Raw genomic sequence first — 26,705 nt, forward strand, 5'->3', positions numbered from 1 at the left:
AAAAATCTTAAAATCTCAGAAAATAGAAACTAGAATAGGACAAATGAAGAAAAATTAAATTAGCAATAATGCAGCACCTCAAAATTAACCACTCTGTGGTGCATGCTGCAAATCATAAAGCATTCTTAGTGCAAAAATTATATTTTTGGAAGTAAAGTTTTAAGGGATAAATGGCTCTTATTATTAAGAGTCATTATCTTACTGAGAAAATGAGTGCTGATAAAAGAGAAGGGAGAAATACCCTGCACCAACCATCCAGATGAATATGGCTGGCTCCAGCTCTAAACTATCATCTTTGACAGATTTTTCTAACCTGAACAGAATTTAATCTGTGATGGTTTGTACAGATTTTTTTTCCAAAGGCTGTAAAGACTCGATTTTAAATCCTAGTTTCTCAAGTAATGTAAAACCTGAAAGCTATTTTTCTGAATTTTTTATTTTATTCAGTGTTTTGTCTTTATTCAACAGCTCTATTGAGACAATTTACATATCATGCAATCCTCCCATTTAAGAGTGCAATTCAAAGGTTTTTAATGTACCAAGTTATGTAATCATTATCACAATTTTACAACTCCAAAGAGAAGCCCTGTACCCATTAGCAGTAACTCTTTATTTCCGCCCTCAACCCTCCCCCTGCCAGCCCTAGTCAGCCACTAATATTTTTGAATTATAGACTTGCCTGTTCTAGACATTTCCTATAAATACAGCAATACAGTATGTGATCCTTTAATGACTGGCTTCTTTTTGCTAAGCATATTTTCAAGGTTTATCCAGGTTGTAGGATATATCAGTACTTCATTCCCCTTTATGGTTGAGTAATATTGTATCATACAGATGGATACCACATTTATTCATTCATCAACTAATGGACTCTTGGATTTTTTCTACTGCTTGACTTTTATGAATAATGCTGTTTTGAACAACCATATACAGGTTTTATGTGGATGTATATTTTTTATTTTTTATTTTTCTTGGGCTCATACCCAGGAATGGAATTGCTGGGTCATATGATATCTCTATGTTTACAATTTGAGGAACTGCCTGTTTTCCAAAATGGCTGTCATATTTTTCTGTCTTGTCAACAATGTATAAGGATTCCAATTTCTCTATATATTCACCATCTCTTATTTTCCTCTTTTTTTTTTTCATTATAAGTCATCCTAGTGGGTAGGAAATGGTATTTCATTGTGGTTTCAGTTTGTTTCCCAGCCCAGGATTTTTTATGTAGAAAGATTTAGTGTATACAAGAGTGTAAAATACTATCAGTATTAAAATAATATTTTAAGGTATAGTTTTTAAGATAATATTTTAAAGATATATTTATATTAATTTATGTTTATATTAAATTTATAAGTTATAAATTATAAAAATTTATAAATACTAAATTTATAAATTATAAATTATACTTAAATTATATTTATATTAAAAATAATATATTTTTAAGATAATAGTTTTGATTTTACTTTGTTTCATCTGAAATCAGTCTCTTAAATCTATTTTTAAGCTAGAGAAACTTATACTTCTCTTGCATTTCTTTTGCAGTCTGCTCTCTCAGAGAAACAAGAGCGACTGAACCAGAACATTAAAAAAGGAAAAGTCAAGAGTATTGATCTACCCATCCAGAGTAGCCTATGTAGACAACTGGGCCAAGATCTTCTCAACAGCTACATTGAAAATGAGGTATATAAATCTGAACTGATGTTGAAATTGGTGGTAGTGTATTCTGAAATTTTTGTAGAATAATTATCCCTCAAATTTAGGGAACTAGTCTGTAACTCATAAGAAATTATTAAATAGATTATTGAACTGCTTTATTTTGGACAAAACGCTGAGCTGTATTAGTGTCATGTACAGTTGTATCTTTCACCTTAGTTATATGAAAACTTGGCTTGTCTCCACTACAGAGAAAGGCCTTTCCAGCACTAATAATTCTTACCCCTTTTATTGTGTCTTAACAGTAGCACACTCAGCAGACATTGTATAGGGAAGTATTACCAGCTCCCCTCTTCAAATGTGTGGTCCTTAAAGATTAAGATTCAATTCAGAATGTCTTCTTACTTCCGTTTGATACTTTTTTAGAAACTGTTGTCATTCTTGAAATTTTCTTTACATGTTTATATGTTTCATTTTATACTCTCTTGAGCAAAAGAGTTTGGTTTCTTTACCAATGGTTGTGTAAAAAGTTTTTTTTTTTTAATTTACATTTATATGGTAGTTCCTAATTTCTACAGGCTTGACCAGCAGTTGTCTTTGAAGTGCTGCATATTCTCCAGCTGCTGCACATTACTCTAGGAATTTCCTCAAGACATTTTGACTTTACAGTGTTCTCTTTCTAGTACCTATCTATATCACCTCTTCATGAATTGTTAAAAGCTACATTTTATGTGAAGCAAGCATTTCTAGAGATCCCAAATAATTCTGAATTTGTATTATTTGAGACTAACTTTCCCAAAGAAATGGATTATGTGGAAGTGCAGCTATGATAAATTTTGTGTGTAAGATTTTTTCTCAAAATATTTAAATGCCTCATTTTATTTTTTAAAAATAATTTCATTGGAGTATAGTTGCTTTACAATGTTGTGCTAATTGTCTATTTCAAATTTACAAATATCGGTGCATTGTATTATGTTTAAAATATTATGTTTTTGTTAAAGTACAAGTATTTATTACAGATTCTTTCTTGGCTTTTGATTTAACAATAATTTTTGCTAACATACTTTCATATCCTCTTTAATCTTCAAACCTATGAAATCTAAGTACTGTTAGAAATCTGCATTTAAAAGATGAGGAGACTGGCAGAAGTAGACTGAATCACCCAAGTTCAGCAAGTAACCTTTGTTTTGGAGCCCAGTAGTCTGTCTCCAAAGCTCAAGATCACAACCACTATACTGTATCACTTACCAAAGCTAACGTCTCTTCAGTACCAGTTATGTGTCAGGCACTGTCCTGAATACTTTATGTGAATATGTCAATCGTATGCTCTCTAGGATAAGAAAACTGAGGCTTAGGTTAGGCAATTTTGCTGCAATTTCAAAGCTAATAAATGGGAAACCTAGGATTTGAACACTAACATACACTAATTAGTCTATTAAAAATTTTTTTAATTGACACTATCTTTTCCAAAACTTTTTCATCACCCTAAACAGAAGCTCTAACCACTAATAACTCACCATTCCTCCCTTCCCCAACCCCCAATAAATTAATTTACTTTCTGTCTCTTTGAATTTGTATTAGATAACTCATAAATGCAACCATACAATATTTATTCTTTGTGTCTGTATTAATATCACTGAGCATAATGTTTTCAAGGTTCATCAAGTTCGTAACATGTGTCAGAACTTTCTTTTTATAGTAGAATAACATTCCATTTTGTATATATACATTTTATTTGTCCATTCACATGTTAAAGGACAAATGAGTTGTTTCCACCTTTTGGTTATTGTAAATAATGCTGCATTGAACATTGGGTGACAGATAACTGAGTTTCTGCTTTCAGTTCTTTAATTATATGTCTAGGAGTGAAACTGTTGGGTCACATTGTAATTCTTTCTTTAGCTTCTTTAGGAGCCACCAAAGTTTTCTCTAAGGGGGACATTATTGTACTTTCCCAACAGCAATGTACAAGGGTTTCAAATCCTACAAATAATCACCAAGTAATGTTTGAAGTGATGTTTCATTGTGGTTTTGTTTTTTATTTTCCTAGTGTTTTCATGGCAACTAACGTAAAACTTTTTGAATAGGGGAAGATGATAATGCAGGATAAGTTAGAGAAAGAAAGAAATGATGCAAAGAATGCTGTTGAAGAATATGTATATGATTTTAGAGACAAGCTTGGCACTGTCTATGAAAAATTCATCACTCAAGAAGTAAGTCTAAGTTTTGTAGTTTTTCGTTAGAATTATTTATATGTTTGCTTGAGCATGCTAATATAAATATATAAATAAATGTTGCAAATGTGTTTTTGTTGTCAGTCTTTTTGAGCACATTTAGGAATGGTTCTTAGTTATTTTACCAAATTTCAGAAGTCTAGTGAAAACATGTTTATAAATATGAAGCCAGAAAAAAATTTTTTTATATTTGAAAAACATTTTGTCCTTGTTCTGATGACTTTTGTTTCTAAGGAGAGTATTTTCAATTGGTATCTCTTAACTATATAACTAGGACTTGAAAAAACTGTCTGCAATATTGGAAGACACAGAAAATTGGCTTTATGAAGAAGGAGAGGACCAACCTAAACAAATATATGTGGATAAGCTTCAAGAATTAAAGGTAAACTTTTTAAAGTCTATATTAGTGTTGAACAGGACATTAAATTGTCCTAAAATTTATGGTGTAAGAACACAGTGTATGTGTTTAATTAATACATAAGAAATTTCTAAGGCAGATATGTGTAACAAGAAATGCTCTCTTTTCATTTAGGAGGTGAGGACTGCTACATGATAATTGAAATTAAATAATGCATAATCATTCTTGTCTATTATGATACTCAGATATGAAAATTTAGCAGAGGTTCAGTTCTGTCACTCAGTTGTGTCCCACTCTGTGCAGCCCCATGGACTGCAGCACACCAGGCTTCCCTGTCCATCACCATCTCCTGGAGCTTGCTCAAACTCAGGTCTGTCGAATCAGTGATGCCATCCAACCATCTCATCCTCTGTCATCCCCTTCTCCTCCTGCCTTCAATCTTTCCCAGCATCAGGGTTTTTTCAAATGAGTCAGTTCTTCTCATCAGGTGGCCAAAGTATTGGAGTTTCAGTTTCAACATCAGTCCTTCTGATGAATATTCAGGATATTGACTGGATTGATCTCCTTGCAGACCAAGGGACTCTCAAGAGTCTTCTCCAACACCACAGTTCAAAAGCATCAATTCTTCAGTGCTCAGCTTTCTTTATGGTCCAACTCTCACATCCATACATGACTACTGGAAAAACCAAAGCTCTGACTAGACAGACCATTGTTGGCAAAGTAATGTCTCTGCTTTTTAATATACTGTCTAGGTTTGTCATAGCTTTTCTTCCAAGGATCAAGCATTTTCTAATTTCATGGCTGCAGTCACCCTTTGCAGTGATTTTGGAGCCCCAAAAAGTAAAGTCTCTTTCTGTTTTAATGGTTTTCCCTATCTATTTACCATGAAGTGATGGGACTGGATGCCGTGATTATAGTTTTTCGAATGTTGACTTTTAAGTCAACTTTTTCACTGTCCTCTTTCATCAAGAGGCTTTTGAGTTCTTCTTCACTTTCTGCCAAAAGGGTGGTGCCATCTGCGTGTCTGAGATTATTGATATTCTCCCAGCAGTCTTGATTCCAGCTTGTGCTTCATCCAGCCCGGCATTTAGCAAGATATACTCTCCATACATGTTAAATACTCTGCATATAGGTAAAATAAGCAGGGTGATAATATACAGCCTTGATGTACTCCTTTCCCAATTTGAAATTGGAACCAGTCTGTTTCCCTGTCCAGTTCTACTGTTGCTTGTTGACCTGCAAAACAGATTTCTCAGGAGGCAGGTCAGGTGGTCTGGTATTCCCATCTCTTTGAGAATTTTCCACAATTTGTTGTAATACACACAGTCAAATGCTTTGGCATCGTCAATAAAGCAGAAATAGATGTTTTTCTGGAACTCTCTTGGTTTTTCGATGATCCAGCAGATGTTGGCAATTTGATCTCCGGTTCCTCTGCCTTTTCTAAATCCAGCTTGAACATCTGGAAGTTCTCAGTTCATGTATTATTGAAGCCTGGCTTGGAGAATTTTGAGCATTACTTTGCTAGCGTGTGAGATGAGTGCATTGCCTTTCTTTGGGATTAGAATGAAAACTGACCTTTGCCAGTCCACTGTGGCCACTGCTAAGTTTTCCAAATTTGCTGGCATGTTGAGTGCAGCACCTTAACAGCATCATCTTTTAGGATTTGAAATAGCTCAACTGGAATTCCATCACCTCCACTACCTTTGTTCCTAGCGATGCTTCCTAAGGTCCACTTGACTTCACATTCCAGGATGTCTGGCTCTAGGTGAATGATCACACCATCATGGTTATCTGGGTCATGAACATCTTTTTTGTATAGTTTTCCTGTGTATTCTTGCCACCTCTTCTTAGTATCTTCTGCTTCTGTTAGGTCCATACCATTTCTGTCCTTTATTTTGCCCATCTTTGCATGAAATGTTCCCTTGGTAGCTCTAATTTCTTGAAGAGATCTCTGGTGTTTCCTATTCTATTGTTTTCCTCTATTTCTTTGTATTGATCACTGAGGAAGGCTTTCTTATCTCTCCTTGCTGTTCTTTGGAACTGTGCATTCAAATGGGTATATCTTTCTTTTTCTCATTTTACTTTTTGCTTGTCTTGTTTTCTCGGCTATTTGTAAGACCTCCTTAGACAACCATTTTGCCTTTTTGCATTTCTTTTTCTTGGGGATGGTCTTGATCACTACGTCCTGTACAATGTCATGAGCCTCTGTCCATAGTTCTTCAGGCACTCTATCAGATCTAATCCTTTGAATATATTTCTCACTTCCACTGTATAATCTCTAAGGGATTTGATTTAGGTCATACTTGAATGGTCTAGTGGTTTTCCCTACTTTCTTCAATATAAGTCTGAATTTGGCAATAAGGAGTTCATGATTTGAGCCACAGTCAGCTCCATGTCTTGTTTTTGCTGCTGGTGTAGAGCTTCTCCATCTTTGGCTGCAAAGAATACAATCAGTCTGATTTCGGTATTGACCATCTGGTGATGTCCACATGTAGAGTCTTCTCTTGTGTTGTTGGAAGATGGTGTTTGCTATGACCATTGCGTTCTCTTGGCAAAACTCTATGTTAGCCTTTGCTCTGCTTCATTTTGTACTCCAAGGCCTTGACTTCCTACTTTTGCATTCCAGTCCCCCAAAATGAAGAGGACATCTTTTTGGGTGTTAGTTCTAGAAAGTCTTGTAGGTCTTCATAGAACTGTTCAACTTCAGCTTCTTTAGCATTACTGTTTGGGGCATAGACTTGGATTACTGTGATACTGAATGATTTGCCTTGGAAATGAACAGAGATTGTTCTGTTGTTTCTGAAATTGCACTCAAGAACTGCATTTTGGACTCTTTTCTTGACTATGAGGGCTACTCCATTTCTTCTAAGGGATTCTTGCCCACAATAGTAGATATAATGGTCATCTGAGTTAAATTCACCCATTCCAGTCTTTTGGTTCACTGGTTCCTAAAATGTTGATGTTCACTCTTGCCATCTCCCGTTTGACTACTTCAAATTAGCACGTGATCAGAGTGTTACTATTACTCTTATATAAGCCATGATTTCTGAGATGTTGTTAAGAAGTGACTTGTCAGCCTGACCCCTCATCCATTAGAGGAGTCACTTTTGCTCTGCTTCTCTCCCCCTTGACTGCTCTGATTTTGAGGAGTTAACACATTGCCCTTTTGTATGTTCACACTACTGGGGACACCAGGCCAGCAAAGAACTTCAAAAATAGTACCCCTGCTCTTCAATGTCCTTTTAAAAAAGAAATAAGGAGATATGTCCACCAGGTCCCCTTTTTCTAGGTCAGTGGTCTGATTAGAGAAAAAAAAACACTATTACTCTTTTCCTCCTGCTTGCCACCCAACCCTCACCCCCCATCCTGGAAAAAACAAAAAAACTTCAAAAGTTTAGAAGTTTAGATTGGAAAGATGACAGGAAATTTTAGTCTTTCCATCTTAGTGAGGATCATAGCTTTAATGTGCACATGAATAACCTGGGGCCTTTACTGAAATGCAAAAAAATTCAGTATATCTAAGTTGGGTCCATGATTCTAAATTTTTTATAAGCTTCCGAGAGATTCTGATGCTGCTGGTACCTGAACCATTCTTTGAGTAGTGAGTAAATACATGTATACTAAGTGATGACATTAATAAAGACTTCTAGAGTATGTGGAAAGGCAGCCCTTTAGTGATGGGGAGGTTGAGGTGCAAAAGAATTTATGTAACTTGAAAGCAAAAGAAAATAAATGTACCACATCTTCTCTATTCATTTATCTGTTGATGGACATCTCAGTTGTTTCCATGTCCTGGCTATTGTAAATTGTGCTGCAATGCATACTGGGGTACATGTAAAAAATTTTGTTTAAAGGTTAATATCTTGCCAATAAATTACTTCCAAAGGGAACAATTAAAAAGCAACTTGAAAGCCTATGCTTATGAAAGCAAAACTAAGCTTTACCATATTTTATCCTCTTGGTGTTTTTTACTCCCCATCGCCTTTAAAGGACTATATATATAAATTGGGCTGGAGGAACAAGCCAGACAGCTGAGGCCAATAGAAATAACTGAAAAGCCCAGAAGTTCCAAGGATGTATTATTTTGCTTCCAATGTATACATAAATGTAGAAATGAATGTTATAGAAGTTTTCATGGGCTTCACTATTTTTATAAGATGGTTTTTATAACTTACTATCCTTTCCAAAACATTTACAATTAAAAGTACAATGTAAGTAGACTAAATGCAGTATGGTATCCTGGGAAAGAAAAAGATGAAATCCAAATAATCTGGAGTTCAGTCAATATTTAAAAGTAATACACCAGTGTTGATTTCTTGGTTTTGACAATTGTTCCATAATGGTATAAGATGCTAACATTAGAGAAAAGCAATAAAAGGTGCTTGGCTCGTCATTGTTTCCTTTGTAACATTTCTGAAAACCTAAAATTACTCTAAAATAAGCTGATTTTTATTTACGTATGTAAAGAATTTGGAAGAAAATATCTTTTTTTCTAATGTATTCCCATCCTCACAGTTAGAGAAGCTGTTTTAAAATTTAGACACTCTCTACTTCTATGCACCTGGGGTGAGGGGCCAAAGGGCTTTCTTGTTTTTAAGCACTATACTTAAAATACACATACTAATCTAATGAATAAATATGACATAAATAATAGTCAATAGGTATTAAATACCAGGAAATCCCAACAACCATGTTGCATATACAGAGTTATATGCATGAGTTATATGAAACCAAGTTTCAAATACATTATTTCTGGATGCAGTATAGTTCTTATGGTTTTCTTAGTAGTTTTAAACTTATAACACCCAACGTTAAAAAAATTAACATTCTTTGGATTTGAGAGGAATCAAAAGGTAATCTTAATGAATGAGAGGAGGACATAAGGTATAGACATCCCTGTGTAGGATTGAATAAGCACATAACCACTGGAACTCATTTCCATGTAGGAAAATAAGAGGGGACAGCTTTTGATCTGACCACCTTTCTTTCCTATTCATCTTCCTGTATTTGTTGTCATTCAGTTGCTAAATTGTGCCTGACTCTTTGTGACATCATGAATTACAGCACACCAGGCTCCTCTAGTGTGCTGCAATAGAAAGGGAAGGACTAGAGATCTCTTCAAGAAAACTAGAGACACCAAGGGAACATTTCATGCAAAGATGGGCTCAATAAAGGACAGAAATGGTATGAACCTAACAGAAACAGAAGATATTAAGAAGAGGTGGCAAGAATACACAGAAGAACTGTACAAAAAAGATCTTCACGACCCAGATAATGACGATGGTGTGATCACTCACCTAGAGCCAGACATCCTGGAATGTGAAGTCAAGTGGGCCTTAGAAAGCATCACTAGGAACAAAGCTAGTGGAGGTGATGGAATTCCAGTTGAGCTACTTCAAATCCTAAAAGATGATGCTGTGAAAGTGCTGCACTCAATATGCCAGCAAATTTGGAAAACTCAGCAGTGGCCACAGCACTGGAAAAGGTCAGTTTTCATTCCAATCCCTAAGAAAGGCAAAGCCAAAGAATGTTCAAACTACTGCACAATTTCACTCATCTCACACACTAGCAAAGTAATGCTCAAAATTCTGCAAGCCAGGCTTCAATAATACATAAACTGTGAACTTCCAAATGTTTAAGCTGGTTTTAGAAAAGGCCGAGGAACCAGAGATCAAATTGCCAACATCCGCTGGATCATCGAAAAACCAAGAGAGTTCCAGAAAAACATCTATTTCTGCTTTATTGACTATGCCATAGCCTTCAACTGTGTGGATCACAATAAACTATGGAATTTCACAATTGTGAAATAGATGGGAATACCAGATCACCTGACCTGCTTCTTGAGAAATCTGTATGCAGGTCAGGAAGCAACAGCTAGAACTGGACATGGAACTGGTTCCAGATCAGGAAAGGAGTACATATAGGCTGTATGTATATTGTCACTGTGCTTATTTAACTTATGTGCAGAGTACATAATGAGAAACGCTAGGCTGGATAAAGCACAAGCCAGGAGAAATATCAATAACCTCAGATATGCAGATGACACCACCCTTATGGCAGAAAGCAAAGAAGAACTAAAGACCTCTTGATGAAAGTGAAAGAGGAGAGTGAAAAAGTTGGCTTAAAGCTCAAAAACTTAAAAGCTCAGAAAACTAGGATCATGGCATCCAGTCCCATCACTTCATGGCAAATAGATGGAGAAACAGTGTACAGTGACAGACTTTATTTTGGGGGGCTCCAAAATCACTGCAGATGGTGACTGCAGCCATGAAATTAAAAGACACTCCTTGGAAGGAAAGTTATGACCAACCTAGATAGCATATTAAAAAGCAGAGACATTACTTTGTCCACAAAGGTCTGTCTAGTCAAGGCTATGGTTTTTCTAGTAGTCATGTATGGATGTGAAAGTTGGACTATAAAGAAAGCTGAGCACCGAAGAATTGATGCTTTTGAACTGTGGTGTTGGAAAAGAATCTTGAGAGTCCCTTGGACTGCAAGGAGATCCATCCAGTCCATCCTAAAGGAGATCAGTCCTGAATGTTCATTGGAAGAACTGATGTTGAAGCTGAAACTCCAATACTTTGGTCACCTGATGTGAAGAGCTGACTCATTGGAAAAGACCCTGATGCTGGGAAAGATTGAGGGCAGGAGGAGAAGGGGACGACAGAGGATGAGATGGTCGGATGGCATAACCGCCTCAATGGAGATGAGTCTGAGTAAACTCTGGGAGTTGATAATGGACAGGGAGGCCTGGAGTGCTGCAGTTCATGGGGTCGCAAAGAGCCGGACACAACTGAGCTGAACTGAGGCGCCTCTGTCCTCTGCTATCTCCCATAGCTTGCTCAAATAAACATCCATTGCCAGGTTCCTATGCAATGTTGTTCTTTACATCATTGGACTACTTTCACCACCAGGCACATCCACAACTGAGCACTGTTTCCACTTTGGCCTAGCAACTTCATTCTTTGTGGAGCTATGAGTAAAATTGCCCTCTGCTCTTCCCCAGTAGCATATTGGATACCTTCCAACCTGGGGGAAGGGGGGACTCATCTTCTAGTGTCATATCTTTTTGCCTTTTCATAACTGTTCATGGGATTCTCAAGGCAAGAATAGTAGAGTGGGTTGCCATTTCCTCCAGTGAACCACAGTAAAAGTTGTTTTCTGTTAATAACTTTTTCTTTTTAAAAAACTTAACAGAAATATGGCCAGCCTATTCAAATAAGGTACATGGAACATGAAGAAAGACCAAAAGCTTTAAACGACTTGGGAAAAAAGATCCAACTTGTCATGAAAGTGATAGAAGCATACAGAAACAAGGTATTAAAACTCATAAAGTAAATTGGTGATAATGGGAACGTGTGTGGTACACAGAGAGAATGGGGTAAATCTTAAAAGTTCTCAACTACAGAGCTATAGCAGTTGTTGCTACCAAAGTGCAGTTATGTGGTTTTAATCTTTTAGAATTCCCTGAACTAATCCAGTGAACAAATTCATTGTTTTCCTATTAGGGATTTCATTATTGATACAGTGAAAAAGAGGTTTTGCTGAACCTTTTTTTACTGGCATCTTTGAAACTGGACTCTGCTAGTGTTCATTTTGTCCCTTGGCGCCTCTTTCTTTTGGTTGCTCTTGGTCTTCCAGTCTTTTGCTTATCTGTAACTCCCATGTCCTTTATTCTTTTATATCTGTGCCCAGATCTGTCTTACTACCCTTAGCCTTTCCACTGTTTTTTAGCCTCAGATATTTAGTTACATAAGTAACCTGCATTTGAATGTAACAGTAAGATTTGACAAAATTAAGCTGATGTTTTTTTTCCTCTAAAGGAGAGGTTAGCAAACTTTTTCTTTAAATGACCAAATAACATTTTAGGCTCTGCAGGCCTACTATGTAAGTTCAACTTGGCTGTCGTAGAGCAAGAGCAAATACACAGTGTGTAAACGAATGGGCATGGTAGTATTCCAAAATAAGTTTATTAAACTCAGCAGGTTTAATTTTCCCTGCAGGACAAGTTTTCTGTGTGTATGCTCAGTCATGTGACTCTCCGTGATCCTGGACTGTAGCCAGCCAGGCTCCTCTGTCCATGGGATTTCCCCAACAAGAATACTGGAGCAGGTTGCCATATCCTCCTCCAGGGGATCTTCTTGACCCAGGGATTGAACCCGTCTCCTGCATCTTCTACACTGCAGGCAGATTCTTTACCACTGAGCCACCAGGGAGCCCCCAAGTTTCCAATTTTAAATATTCACTGTAATTCCCCCAGATTTTATCACTGATGTTAAAACTGCATCAGTGGGCTGGAGAGACCAGCACCAAAGATTTAGGGCGGGCATTATCACAGTTTACATTTATCGAGCACGTACTAAATTTTGAGCACTTTGCATGGATTATCTCAGTTCTGACAAGACTGTTATTTTATAGGAAAATAGCAGCGCTTAAGCACCTTTAGAAGTAGTGATGTTGTCAGGATAAAATCTAAGCAGCCTAAAGTCAATATACAAACCCTTAACAACTATACTGTTTTTCACTACACAGTGTGGGAAAGCTGGTTATTTATTTTACCAATAAAAGATTTGTACATTTTTTGAGATAGAGTGTAGTCCAACCAACCTAAAGGAATAATGCAGGTACCAATTGTGAATGTGCCTGCCAACATCAGTGTCCATACAGGTACAAATAGAATATAAGGATAATGGAAAAAAAGGAGCAAGCAGACAAATAGAGACACCAAGAATATTTCAAATCTGGTATTGGAGGGTCTATTTATTATTATTACAACCTAGTGTTCGCCATGCTGTCAAAAAGCTTCCTGAAGATGCAGGTTTAAACTATTATTCAGAGCAAGGCAAGACTTCCCTTGTGCTCAAGAATTTTGAGTTTATTATGTTCCATGCTCCCTTCAAGGTGCTGGAACTACAGCAACAAACAAAACATTGGACTTATTTCTAATATGCTTGTGGGAAAAGATAGACAGTAATGGGTCACTGAAGTCAGATGGTGGTAAGAGCTGTGGGAAAAGGAAGGGACTGCCAGAGGTGGAGATTGTCAGAAAGGCAGACTAATTAAGATGACATCATTTGAGGGGAGAATTAAAGGAGGTGAGGGAGGGTTCAAGATGTATGATAATTATAAGAAAAATGTTTTTTAAAAAGTGGGGCAGGGGGGTAGGAAGCAATTGCAAAATCTCAGGGAAAGTGTAGGATTAACAGCAAGGAAGCCAAGGGGACTCAAAACAGTAAGGGTGGGGTTATTAGTTCCCAGATCATGCAGCACCCAGGGGCCATTATAAAAGCTTTGTTTTTACCCTGAGATAGGAGTCCATTGGAGGCTTCTGAGCATAGAAGCAGCATGATTTAAGACTACAGAAGCAGAGAGACTAGTTAAACCATTAGAATAGTACAGGTAAGAAGTGATGGAACCCTAAGCCTGGATAGTGGAAGGGGAAGTAGGTGGATTTCTGCTGCATATATTTTGAAGCAGAGCTGATAATTTTTATGTAGATAAAACAGAAAGAGGAGTCAAAATAACTCTTAAGGATTTTTGGCCTGAAAGGATATTTTTTAATTACCGAGATGAGCAAAACTTTTAAGAGTAGGTAGGGAGGTAATCGTTAATTTGAAACACAGGTATGTTGTTTCAAACTTTACAAATAAGAATTCAAGTTGGAAGCTGGATAGAGTTGAGAGTTCAGGGAAGATGTTCAGGCTAGAGATTTTTTAAAAGCATGTAGACAGACAGATGAATGAGGAGGAGATCCTCTTTCTGTATGTTGCATTGTCACTTCTTTCTGGTTTTGAGACCACCAGTATAAATCATGACTTCTTAGATTGTCTTCTACATGTGACAGCTGCAGATGTCTTTTTCAGACAATTTTACTTTTTATTTTTTATGTCTCCTTATCAACTTAATCAGAGTCTGCTGTAGAGTCGGAATTTTCTGTGTAGCTTGCTTGTGCCTACTTACCTTATTTCATTTTACTCCTTGACAGATTTAATTCCATGCAGCTTCTTTCTTGGCTAAAAACTACTTTTCAGTTTTAATATTCTCCACAAGTCATTCCTTTCCAAACCTGACTTCTTCAGAAGGCCTTTCCTCTTAAAAAGCATACTGATTTTTCTTTCTCCCAGTTTCTTCAGTTCTATGTAATTTGTAAATAGCTTCTTCACAAGTATGCGTGTGATATACACTCAATAAGAGTCTAAATCTTTTAAGCAGAAATTATCAATAAATTGGTGCTTCCTGAAAAGCCTCTTTTTTTTTTTTTCCCCTAATAGGATGAAAGATACGATCATTTGGATCCTGCTGAAATTGAAAAGGTTGAAAAATATATCAGTGAAGCCATGAGTTGGCTGAACAGTAAGATGAACGCACAGAACAAACTAAGTCTCACTCAAGATCCTGTGGTGAAAGTTTCAGAAATAGTTGCAAAGTCAAAGGTAAGAAACTATAAACTTGTTTTTAATGGCTTCAGTCACTAAAATTTTTTAATGGGAGCCATACTCTAAGAAGTAATCAACTTACAGAAAAACAGACAGAAATAGGAATTTGAGGCTAATCTTTAATTTGGGGTGGGGGGAAGATTCTAGGTGGATCATGTTTCTTGATTTAATTAGCCTTACACACAAAAAACACTTTTAGATTTTAAGTGTAAAATAAAGCAATAAAATAAAACAATGCAACAACTATAGATTATGTCTGATTTTTCTAGGCTAGATAACACTTTTGAATCTCCATTCTAAAACCGCAGTATATACTTGTTTTTGACATAGTTTGAAATGTATAAAATTTCATGGTAAAATCTTACTTCCGAGATAAACTTTCCATTTTAAAAACTGTTACTACTGAAAATGTCAAAAGTTATATAAAACACCATGAGAAACATGGGGATAAACTTTAATAAAGATCAGCATCTAAGTAGAAAAATAAGACAGTGGAAAAACAGCTGACAAAGAAACACATGTCTAATAAACATAAGAAAAGATTCATCTTAAGAAATGCAAATCTCTCTTCTCTGATTGGTTGGTTGTTCACATTCGCAGTCTTTGCCGTAACTGCCAGGGTGTGAAGAAACGGATGCCTTTCCCTGAGCAATTTGGTTACATTTGTTACTGCTTCTTTCTGGAACATCATTTCAGAATATGTATAGAAATTTAAAATGAGTTTACCTTTAATGCAGAAATAACAATTCTAGGAATTCATCTTAATTTGACTATCGCATGAGTATATAAACCCCTGCTTATGATAGCAAAAAACTGGCAGCAACCTAAATACCTACCAATAAGAAATTAGATAAACTGATGCATATACAACACAGTATAATAGTTAAACACAGTATTTAAGATAATAGAGATAAATGTACTTTTTTGCAGATTTAATTTTGGCTGCATTGGGTCTTTGTTGCTGTGCTTGGGCTTTTCTCTAGTTGGGGTGAGCAGGGGCAACTCTTCTTATGGTGTGTGGGCTTCTCATTGCAACGGCTTCTCTTGTTGCAGAGCACAGGCTTCAGTAGTTGTAGTGTACAGGCTTAGCTGTTGTGGCTTGGCTCTAGAACACAGGCTCAACACTCGTGGTTCACAGGCTTAGATGCTTCGCAGCTGTGGGATCCTCCCAGACCAGGGATCGAACCTGATCCAATTTGCCAATGCAAATGGATTCTTAGCTATTAGACCATCAGGGATGCCCAGTAAATCTGTTGAGATATAGAGATTTATACATGATGCATGAAAAAGGATTACAGAATCTAAAGTTATCTGACTATAAATTAGCATCTTCATTAAGACTTGTATGTTTGGATATATGTGTGCATGGATATATATCTAGAAGAATGTTCACCAAAAGGCTAATAATGTTAATCTAGAGGAGATGGTAGCTTAGTGGGTAAAGAATCTGCCTGCAGTGCAGGAGACCAGGGTTCGATTGCTAGGTTGGGAAAATCCCCTGGAGAAGGAAAAGTTAAACCACTCCATTGCCTGAAAAATCCCATGGACAGAGGAGCCTAGCAGGCTACAGTCCATGGGGTAGCAAGAGTCAGACACAGTTTAGCAACTACACCACTACCACCAGAGGAGGTGGAATATCAGGTGATTTTTTAAAATCTGGTTCAGTATGCTCATAGGTATTTGATTCATTTTAAAAACAAAAACAGGTTTGGGTTTTTTTTAATTGAAGTATATTTGATTGACAGGATTATAAATTGTATACAGTGATTCAATATTTTTATAGATTTTACTTCATTTATTCTAAAATATTGGCTATATTCCATTATACCATATATCCTTGTAGCTTATTTCTTTTATACATATTAGTTTGTATCTCTTAATCCTATACCCTTATCTTGCCCCTCACTTAACCTCTCCCCACTGGTAAACTCTTAGTTTATTCTCTGTATCTGTGAGTCTTTTTTTCTGTTGCTGTTAGATTACACGTGTAAGTAATAAGATATAGTATTTGTCTCTCTGTAAGCATAATACCCTCTAGTAACATCAATGTTGCTGCAGACAGCAAATTTTCATTCTTCATTCTTTTTATTCCATTGTATACACATGCTACATCTTTGTCTGCTCATCTGTTCATGGACACTTAGGTTGCTTCCACATGTTGGCTATTGTAAATAATGCTGCTAGAACACTGGTGTGCATGTATGTTTTCAAATTAGTATTTTCATTTATTTCTGGATACTGAGGAGTAGAATTGCTGGATCGATCATATAGTAATTCAACTTTTAGCTTTTTTAGGAACCTTCATACTGTTTTCTATAATGGCTATACCAATTTACATTTCCACCAGAAATGTACGTAGAGTTCCCTTTTCTCCATATCCTTACCAAAATGTTGTGTTCTTTTTGATGACAGTCATTTTGACAGGTATGAGACATATCATTGTGATTTTGATTTGCATTTTTCTGATGATTAGTGATCACGTTGAGCAACTTTTGTGCCAAACTGGTATTTTTTTTTTTTTTAATAATAAAGCAGTAAGAGTATTTTCCTTTTTGAGAAAGTTTTACAAAGAATCTATTATAATTTACTCCTAATCAGGTGAGAGGTAGAGTGTGACAAGAACAGTTTGCCACTAAAACATTCCCCCAGGATGTTACCTCCTATTTTTCCATCCCACCCAATTTCTGTGACACTGGTCTTAAAAGAATTTAAAGTGTTTCAGTAGCATTATTGAAATGGTCTTATATTTCTGTGCAGAAAAACCAAGAATATAGAAAATAATATCTTTGAAATTATTATTAAGTTGAATTTACTTCCATGGCTTATTTTTCCTTTGACAAAAAAAGCTACTGTTTTCCAAAAGTAAAGTTAGTGTATACATTTATCTAATCCCATTTATTAAAATAGTTTTCAGATAATTTTGACAAATTTTAACTTACAAAATAGGTGCTATGTATAGACATAATTCTCTTAACAGAGCTTTAGGCATAATTTAAAGGAATGAATTAAAAATTATTCCTAGGAATTCCCTGGCATTCCAGTGGTTAGAACTATGCTCTCACTGCCAAGGACCCGAGTTGGAGGGGTTCTGAATGCCATGTGTCATGGCCAAAATAAATAAATATATAAAGATTATTCCTGCCAAAATAAATTATAAGGAAGATATTTAGTAACAACTAAATACAGAATGTATTATTAAAGACTGAATAGTTTCCTAAACCACTGACATACACTAGCCAAGAAGGTAAATAATTCATTAAGGTATTTTAAGAATTAGTTGGTTATCTAGCTGAGCTAACAGCTATTCAGCAATGTGGAATTATGTGGAAATTTAGAAAGTATATGTGGACTTCAGAAAGTTAGTGGTAACTTGTTACATAATATTTTTAATATAATAAATTTTCTTCATGTCTTTAGGAACTGGATAATTTCTGTAACCCCATCATTTATAAGCCCAAACCGAAAGTAGAGGTTGCTGAAGACAAGGCAAAAGATAATAGTGAGCACAACGGACCAATGGATGGACAGAGTGGGACTGAAACCAAACCAGATTCAACAAAAGACAACTCACAGCATACTAAATCTTCTGCAGAGATGGAAGTGGACTAAGTCTTAACTTTACCTTCACGTAATTCAAATAGTGCAAGTAACCACAGAGTCCATTCTTCTTCTTTTACATCTGGTACACACAACAGATGTTTAGTTGCTCTTAACCACTTTCTGTCATTTGTTTTTTGGAGTAGTTTTGAAAAGTGTTTTATATTGAGTGCACCTATGTTCATTTCCATTGCTGCTTATGTGAAGCTTTAGCTGAATATAGATTAACAAGTCAGTTTAAGCTTTCCTAATCTATTTTATGTCAAACATGCAAGACTGATAAGTAGTTGGCAACAGTCTACCTTATTTAAAGCTTCTACTTGGATAAACCTCAGCTCCTTTATTCAGGAAGGATACTGTATTGCACTATTGTTGCAGAAGCATAGATTTAATTGCATCATTGTTTTTAAAAACATTGAAACAGATGTGGTTTACAGCCACCAGGCACTGACCCTTTTGTAGTTACTGTGTTGTTACAATTTAAAACATTAAAACAAATAGGTTCCTTGACAAACTATTCCATCTCAGTTGTGTGCCATGAGGACTCCAAAACTTTATTATCATATAAATGAACTAAAACACACACTGAAGGGGAAAATGCACAATTTTATGTTAAGGTGGCACCAGCAGTTTGCTTCTTTTCATTAGTCATGTGGATTGATGCTTCTCAGAGTAATTCAGTGTCTTTTGCACTTGAAACTTCTGATCTATTTGTCCTGAAGACCAGCTGCTGCTAAAGTAATGCTAGCCTAAAAAGGATGAAGCATTTTTGATGAAAATACCTTCATGTTAAGGGGGAAATGCTGTTGACTTACTCAGACGTGCATCTGTGATGTTGACAGCCTTTGTCTTAAATAGTTTTTGTTTTCTTAGTTCATTTTGTTGACATGTTAACACAGGGTAAGGAGACACAGCAGAGTGTGTACTGCATTATATACATTTATCAGTGACTCACTGTTAACATACAAACACTGTCAGCGGTAATACTTGAAAGAAGCACTTATACCACATAAGTCTTAGGAAATAATGCTTGTAATAAACTGTTACATATCAACAGGCAAAATACAGAGTGTTACATAGTGTGATATGATACGATGTGATTAAATTATAGTTCTTGCTGTTACATAACCTGTTCAGACCTTGGCTCCAGTTTTGGGGCTTCACGTATAAGTTATATGGGATGAGGGACTGTGAAACTAAGGTACTTTAAGCATTTAGTCCGAGCTTCATCACCAGACTTGTTCACACTGTTCAGTTCTGTCCAAAAGCTTGAAACTTTCAGTATGGGAGGCAGACTGTTCAACCTACAAAGAAAAGAAACAGAGAATGCATGGGCACTTGTATTCTTAATGCCAATCAACTAGATTGACCTATGTTAAAATTTTGAGAAGCTCAGTTTTCCCCAAAACTACATCTTTATATTAAGAATTAACATTGACTTTCCTTAAGTAGTAAAAATTGAGAGCTCAATATCTTTAGGGATGGTCACTACTCACAACTAGTTCTCTAAGAGAGATTTTGTTTCTACAATGTAGTCTGCACTGAAAGAGTATAGACCAGTGCATTTTGCAGGGATTTTTATTCATCCTTTCAGAGGAAGGATTTTGCATTAAGAAAATCATATAGACCCAATGTACTTTTTGTCTTCAAACTAATGAAATAATCATATCCATTAACAATGATGAAACATTTGTTAAGCATGTAGTTACTTTTCATTTCTATGTTGGTATATATAGGTTCACTTCAGTTTAACAGCATCAGAGTTATGAAAGGGAATAAAGTACATGGAAGGAGTTTGTTGCTTTCTCTTAAGAAAATCTCCACCCACTTTGTTAGGAGCTGTACCTCTACAAGTAATTGGGAATATGTAAGAACAACCCTTTCTGCAGCTGAACTGTCTAGTACATCCTGACATTTTCAGTTTCTTACTAGCTTACATAGTTCTCTGTTTTAATCAGAATTATATTCCAGTTCCTGTAGTTATGTACCACTTCATTTTATAAGTTAAATATATCCAAAAATAATGTGTGTACTTTTCTTACCCATTTATTCAACTTAAATGATTTTCAAAAGCCCTTAACCTTATAATTAGTAGTTTATTGAATACATTAATAAAAAAGAAAATGTTCTACTTAATCTAGTTTTGGGTAGATGGTATGGGCTCAGTTTAATTTTAATCTATATGAAGTATGAAGTGCTAGACAATTAAAGATCTTTTTAAAAAAAATACATAGCAAAATAGGATATTTTCCTGTAGTAATATGCAGATAAGAACTAAATATGTAGGAAATATCTAGGATAATTAATAGAATAATACACTTAACTCTATGGAAAAATGTAAGTTACCTGGTTTCAGAAATCAACTAATAACCAATCATAGTGATTTTAAAAACAAAAGCTGTTAAATAATATAATGAAAGTTTGCAATGTTTTAATTCCTTAGCTATGTACAGAATACTTAAGTTTTAAAATAACTACAAATAGCATACCAAAGAATTAGGCTATTGGAATAACAGATCATCTCAATTTTAAAAAGGTAAAAATTAAACTTAAATACAGATTTCTTAGACTTCGGGGGGGTCAGTTTTTGGTATATTTATGATTATATTTCCTAGCTAGAAGTCTTTAAAGTGAATTTGGAAAATCAATTATCAATATCATAAAATGATAGTGTGAAAATATTTTAATTTGGCACATCTTCAACTGTTCTGAAAAATTATGTTTAAGATCAACTAACCCAAAATAGATTTAACAACCATCCCTCCATTTTCATAAATTTGAACTGTAATACTAAGCCTATAAACATTACCCTTAGGATTTTGTTTTAACAGCTGGTGTTGGTAGTCCACAACAATTAAAGCCTTGTTATTAATTTTACATATCATGGATTTACAAGTGATAGAAAAATTTAACTTCATCTTTCTCAACTTTTAGAGATTTACAACAAAAAAATTCAATTCTAAAGGAAATGTTATTTTGTGGTTAGACTTCCAAGTTTTAAGTGGCATTTGTTTTGTGGTATTTGATTCTGTAAAACTTAATGAGACTTATATCAAATTGTATTGATTTATCAGTATTTAAAATCTGATGACATTGATTAAAGTCAGCCACTGATGACTTTTCCAATGACACAGGTGTGGGGAATGCTTATTAATTTGATTCTAATGTTTTATTATCCTCTTAACTATAGTATGTTTTACAACTATCATTTATCAAACTAAATGTTTAATCTTAGTCAATTTCAGAAGATTCAGACTTTTTGATCAAAAAACAAAATAAGCTTTAAAATTACCTTGTTTTGTCAAGGTTTGATTTAAAGTATAATCTTAAAATAATTTCCAGGAAGCACATAATCTTTTCTTTTGATAAAGAAGTTAAGATTTAATGCAGATCAAAACCAACCAAGTCTTTAACGTTTCAAAACACACAAAACCTTTATTTTACTTTCACATCTCTTAATATAAAGTAAACTAAAATTAACAGTCTTCCATATACTCATGTTTCCTAAACAAATGACTCTGGGTTTATAACATAACCAGATGTCTAAGTTTTTTTTCCCCTTGCTAAATTCAATAACAGGGCACCTGAAATTTCTGGACTATTAATAACTGCTTAGAAGAAAAAAAAAGACAAAACCACTAAATATCTATGCCTGTGGTCAGTGGTCAGCAGGTGGTAATGGCTTTTTCACCTTCCAGATCTCTAGGATCTGGTCACCGTCCAGTCCTCTAGCATATTGTTAGAGTAAGCATTAAAAAGAAAAAGCACATGTTAAAAATACATTATTAAATAACTTGGAGCTTTCAAGTCAAAGAAAACTAATAATCACGAACATTTGATTTAGTCTGTCATGCAGGTCAAAATGTATATCGACAAAAACATTAATGGCATGATCTTTGCGATCTCTAATTTACTATCATGTCGTAGGTCACAGGATGAGTATTAGGGAAGTGTATTGATTACTCATCCTATAAAGAGATTCATGAACTTCAACATGTTTTACACACTTTAGTTGTCTTACAGTATATAAACTATAAGTAGAAATTACCTTAGTCCTTCCTATTGTTTTATTTATCCTCTCATTCAGTCTATTACATAATCATTTTATTTCAATTATATTTTGCTTTTTTATTTTGGATTATTTAAGTCTTTTATTTCATGTATTTTAAAAAAGTTTTCCTATTACTTTGCTTGATAACTGATTTTATTAGCTATCTTTTTACTTTAAAACCAAATCTTACTGTTAAGAATTTTTTGACTCTGAAATTCATACTTAAAAAGCCATGTTGTAAATTTCCATATGTAATACCTCTAAAATTTAATATTGGCTATATAGGTTTTTCATATTCTGGCCTTGAACACTTTTAAGTAGTTCTGGACCAAAAGAAGTCAATTTTGTGAGTACTGTGTATGATAAGTAACCAGCGTCCTTCATTTTTAATCCAAGTATCAATGTAAAATTCAAGTCAAAATTCAAAATAGTTGTTAAAGATTAGCCACCTTCCATTTTTTGCTGCTTTCTGATTACATACATGTGTTGTGCATCTTCCTTGGGTTTTTTTAGAATTTAATTTTTTGCCTCCATGAACTTGAGTTAACATGCTCTTGAAATCATATGGACCCACACAGAATGTAGATGTAAAAATGTAATTAGAAATGGAAATCTAAGTAAAGGAAGCTTTAAAGCGTTGTGGTTTTTTCCCTGAAATAATACTTTTATGGCTTAGTATCTTGAAAGGAGACTCACAGTAAAAGTAAAAAAAAAAAAAAATTGTACTTGGCTGGATGAAGCCACTGTTGTTTAATACAGAAGCAATTTTTTAATGAAGCTACTGAATTGTTTAGTACTAATATGGTATCCACGTTATTTTTCTTTTCTCCAACCATTATTAAAATAATTTATATACATAGTGACTCCGACTCCAATCATTAGTATAAAATACCTTCTGGCAGTTCAGTTCCTACTAGCTGACAATTGTTTTTTTTAAAGAAAACTACTACATTTGATTTCTTATTTCCCAGCTTGTGGTCAGCACAGTGACCAGTGCAATGCTGAAAATCATAACAAACTGGGTTTTGCACATACCAGACCTTTAGCTTCAGTGAGCAAACATGAGACTGGCTTATGATGTTAAGTTGGTAACATTCTTATGTGTAACCCCTATATAGGTGGTGTACAATTTCTGCTTACAAAGCATAGCCATAAAATGTTTACATATGCAGAATCAGAGTATATAAAATGGCATCATATTAGTGAACAAATAACCAACAAAATGCATTTATCAGTTGCTATTTGTTCACTAATAGTAAGTGCACACTATCAAGACGTATTGTAAATATAAGTACATATCTACTTCCTTTTGAACCATGAGTTTTGCACACCGGAGGCTTAATGTTCACATATTGAACTTCAGTGACTTGATGGTGGTTTGGGGACAGGTTTTCAGAGCCATTTATATATATATATATTTGCTTGGCAATGAGGGCTGAGTAAATTGGCAAACTTTTTAAACCTTCCAATGATGTTTACAATAGTAGTTTTTGAATATTGGAAGTGTTGTCACAGAATAAGTTTGTATTGAAAAAGAAAATCTAGGAATAAATAAACTAGAAAGATTTTCATTACACAAAGAGGAGCTCCCTGCCCGAGTTTCTCTTAACCTTTTTCTGAGAATTGCTATTCGGGATGAAAATGTATCAAATAGCATGCTGGGGTTTCCTGGTCTACATTATAGCATTTGATGCTTAATCTTCTGGTGCTTGAACCAACTTGTGAGAATACAAAGGATAATAAATCCTCAATCCACAGAAAATATTTATACCTCCACAAACTTTCCATTATAAGTGCAAATAAAGGCTGAACAACTGGCAGTTTATACCTGTTCATCTTACCCTGATTTTCAGGAGGACTGGAGAGGATTTTGCTTTTTTAACCCACAATCCCTAGTGATGAACAGAAGAGTTGATAACCTTCCAGAGGTGAAGAAAGAATGTCTGTTGACTGTAATTCCTAATACTTTATCCTCAATCCCTCCCTCCCTCCTAAAGAAACAAAGATAGATTGAAGATGATTCATGCATCCTGCAGATGCCAAAAGGCAATTCGAAGCTAGTTGTATCAAGCAACATTTGATCTCCTGAAAAGGATTTGTGTACTGGTTTTAGACATAAAAAGATTCAGGTTAAAGTAAGAGTAAATAAAAGGGGCTTCCCTGGTGGCTAAATTGTGAAGAATCTGCTTGCCAATGAAGGAGACACAGGTTAGATCCCTGGTCCAGGAAGATCCCACATGCTGCAGAGCAGCTAAGCCTGTGCCCTCAGCCCGGAGCGGCAACTACTGAGCCTGCGCGCCCCCAGAGCCCACGCTCCGCAACGAGAGGTCACCGCAACGAGAAGCGTGTGCACCGCAACTAGAGGACAGCCCCCACCCAGAGAAAAACCCATGCAGCAACAAAGACCCAGCATGGCCAAAAATAAACAGAAAATAAAAGAGTAAATTAACAACTGTAGTAAAGAAAATTAACCCTGTTGTAGGCAAAGAGAACAAAGAGAAATCATAAAATAGAAATCCAAATATCAGTAACTATGGGAATGCAAGTACCATAAACTTAGCAGTTTAAGAACTATATGTAGTATTTACAAGGATACTTCTTAAACACAATGATGTGATGTGCTTAGTCACTCAGTGTCCGACTCTCCGCCACCACATGGATCCTTCTGTCTATGGAAAACTCCAGGCAAGAATACTGGAGAGGGTAGCCATGCCGTTCTGCAGGGGATTTTCCTGACCCAGGGATCAAACCCAGATCTTCTGTATTGCAGGCAAGTTCTTTACCATCTAAGCCACCAGGGAAGTCCCAATACTACCGTATGACCCAGCAATCCCCCAACTGGGCATATACTTTGAGAAAACAGTAATTCAAGAAGAGACACGTTCCCCAGTGTTCATTACTGCAGCACTGCTTACAGTAGCCAGGAGATGGAATCAAGCTAAATGTCCACCGACAGATGAATGGATAGACATGTGGTACATATGTGTGGTGGAATAGTATTCAGCCACAAAAAGGAACAAAGCCGTGCCATTAGCAGAGACGTGGCTGGACCTTACAGAGTGAAGTAAGTCAGAGAAAAACAAACATTGTATATTAACGCATATATGTAGAATCTAGAAAAACAGTACTGAAGAACTTATCTGCAGGGCAGGAATAGACACAGAGAACAGACTTGTGGACACAGACGGGAAGGAGAGGGTGGGACGGATTTGGAGCTGGTCTGACATATATTCACTACCATGAGTAAAATAGCTAGCTAGTGGGAAACTGCGGTATATATAGCACAGGAGGCTCAGCTCAGTGCTGTGGGAATGACCTAGGACGGTGGGATGCAAAGTGAGGTGGGAGGGAGGCGCAAAAAGGAGGGGATATGTGTAAACATAAACTAACACAAACATTAACTGCTGTAAAGCAATCCTTTTTTTTTTTTAATATAAAAGAAACCTAATAAAAACCAAACACCCACAATGGGGTACCACTTCATCATACTTCTCAGAACAGCTGTCATCAGGTTCTGCTGTGTGTCTCAGGGAACTCCAACAGGGGCTCCTCTGTATCAACCTAGAGGGGTGTGATGGGGAGGGAGAGGGAGGGAGGTTCAACAGGGAGGAATATATGTATACCTATGGCTGATTCATGTTGAGGTTTGATAGAAGAAATTCTTAAAGCAATTATCCTTCAACTTAAAATTTTTTACAAAGTGTTGGTGAGGATGTGGAGAAAAAGGACTCGTGCATTGTTGGGAACATAAATTGGTGCAACTACCATGGGAAACAGTATGGAGTTTCCTTATAAAAATTAAAAAACAGCACTATCAATTCCATTTCAGGATATTTATCCAAATAAAACAAAAACATTAAGTCAAAAATATACATGCACCCCTCTCAGTGCTAAACCTGAAGCTCCAATACTCTGGCCACCTGATGCGAAGAGCCGTCTCACTGGAAAAAACCTGATGCTGGGAGAGGTTGAAGGCAGGAGGAGAAGGGGATGACAGAGGATGAGATGGTTGGAAGGCATCACTGACTCAATGGACATGAGTTTGAGCAAGCTCCGGGAGATGGTGAAGGACAGGGAAGTCTGCTGAGCTGCAGTCCATGGGGTCGCAAAGAGATGGACATGGATGAGCAACTGAACAACATCGTTCATTGCAGTACTGTTTAAAAATAGTCAAGATAATGGAAACAACCTAAGTGTCTGATGGGTAATTAAAGATGATGTGGTATTTTGCATATATAATTAATATTCAGCCATAAAAAAGAAAAAAAAATCTTACACAAATTTATAACATGTGGACTCAGAGGGCATTATACTAAGTAAAGCAAGGCAGTAAGAGAAAACCACCACATTCTATGTAGAATCTAATTTATATATGT

The 26,705-nt window shown here is 35.7% G+C and overlaps 1 protein-coding gene across 1 annotated transcript in view; it reads left to right on the forward strand.

Annotated features, from left to right (window-relative positions):
• Window positions 1-18,713, forward strand: part of HSPA4L (heat shock protein family A (Hsp70) member 4 like) — a 52,559-nt gene extending 33,846 nt beyond the window's left edge. The window contains exons 14-19 of the mRNA XM_065904869.1: window positions 1,543-1,680; window positions 3,741-3,866; window positions 4,162-4,269; window positions 11,443-11,562; window positions 14,517-14,678; window positions 18,099-18,713. Coding sequence (XP_065760941.1) covers window positions 1,543-1,680; window positions 3,741-3,866; window positions 4,162-4,269; window positions 11,443-11,562; window positions 14,517-14,678; window positions 18,099-18,290 — 846 coding nt within the window. The 3' untranslated portion in view covers window positions 18,291-18,713. The remainder of the gene's footprint in view (window positions 1-1,542; window positions 1,681-3,740; window positions 3,867-4,161; window positions 4,270-11,442; window positions 11,563-14,516; window positions 14,679-18,098) is intronic.
• Window positions 18,714-26,705: the final 7,992 nt, after the last annotated feature.

The sequence above is a fragment of the Muntiacus reevesi genome, chromosome 13 (genome assembly GCF_963930625.1).
Source record: "Muntiacus reevesi chromosome 13, mMunRee1.1, whole genome shotgun sequence".
NCBI lineage: Eukaryota > Metazoa > Chordata > Mammalia > Artiodactyla > Cervidae > Muntiacus > Muntiacus reevesi.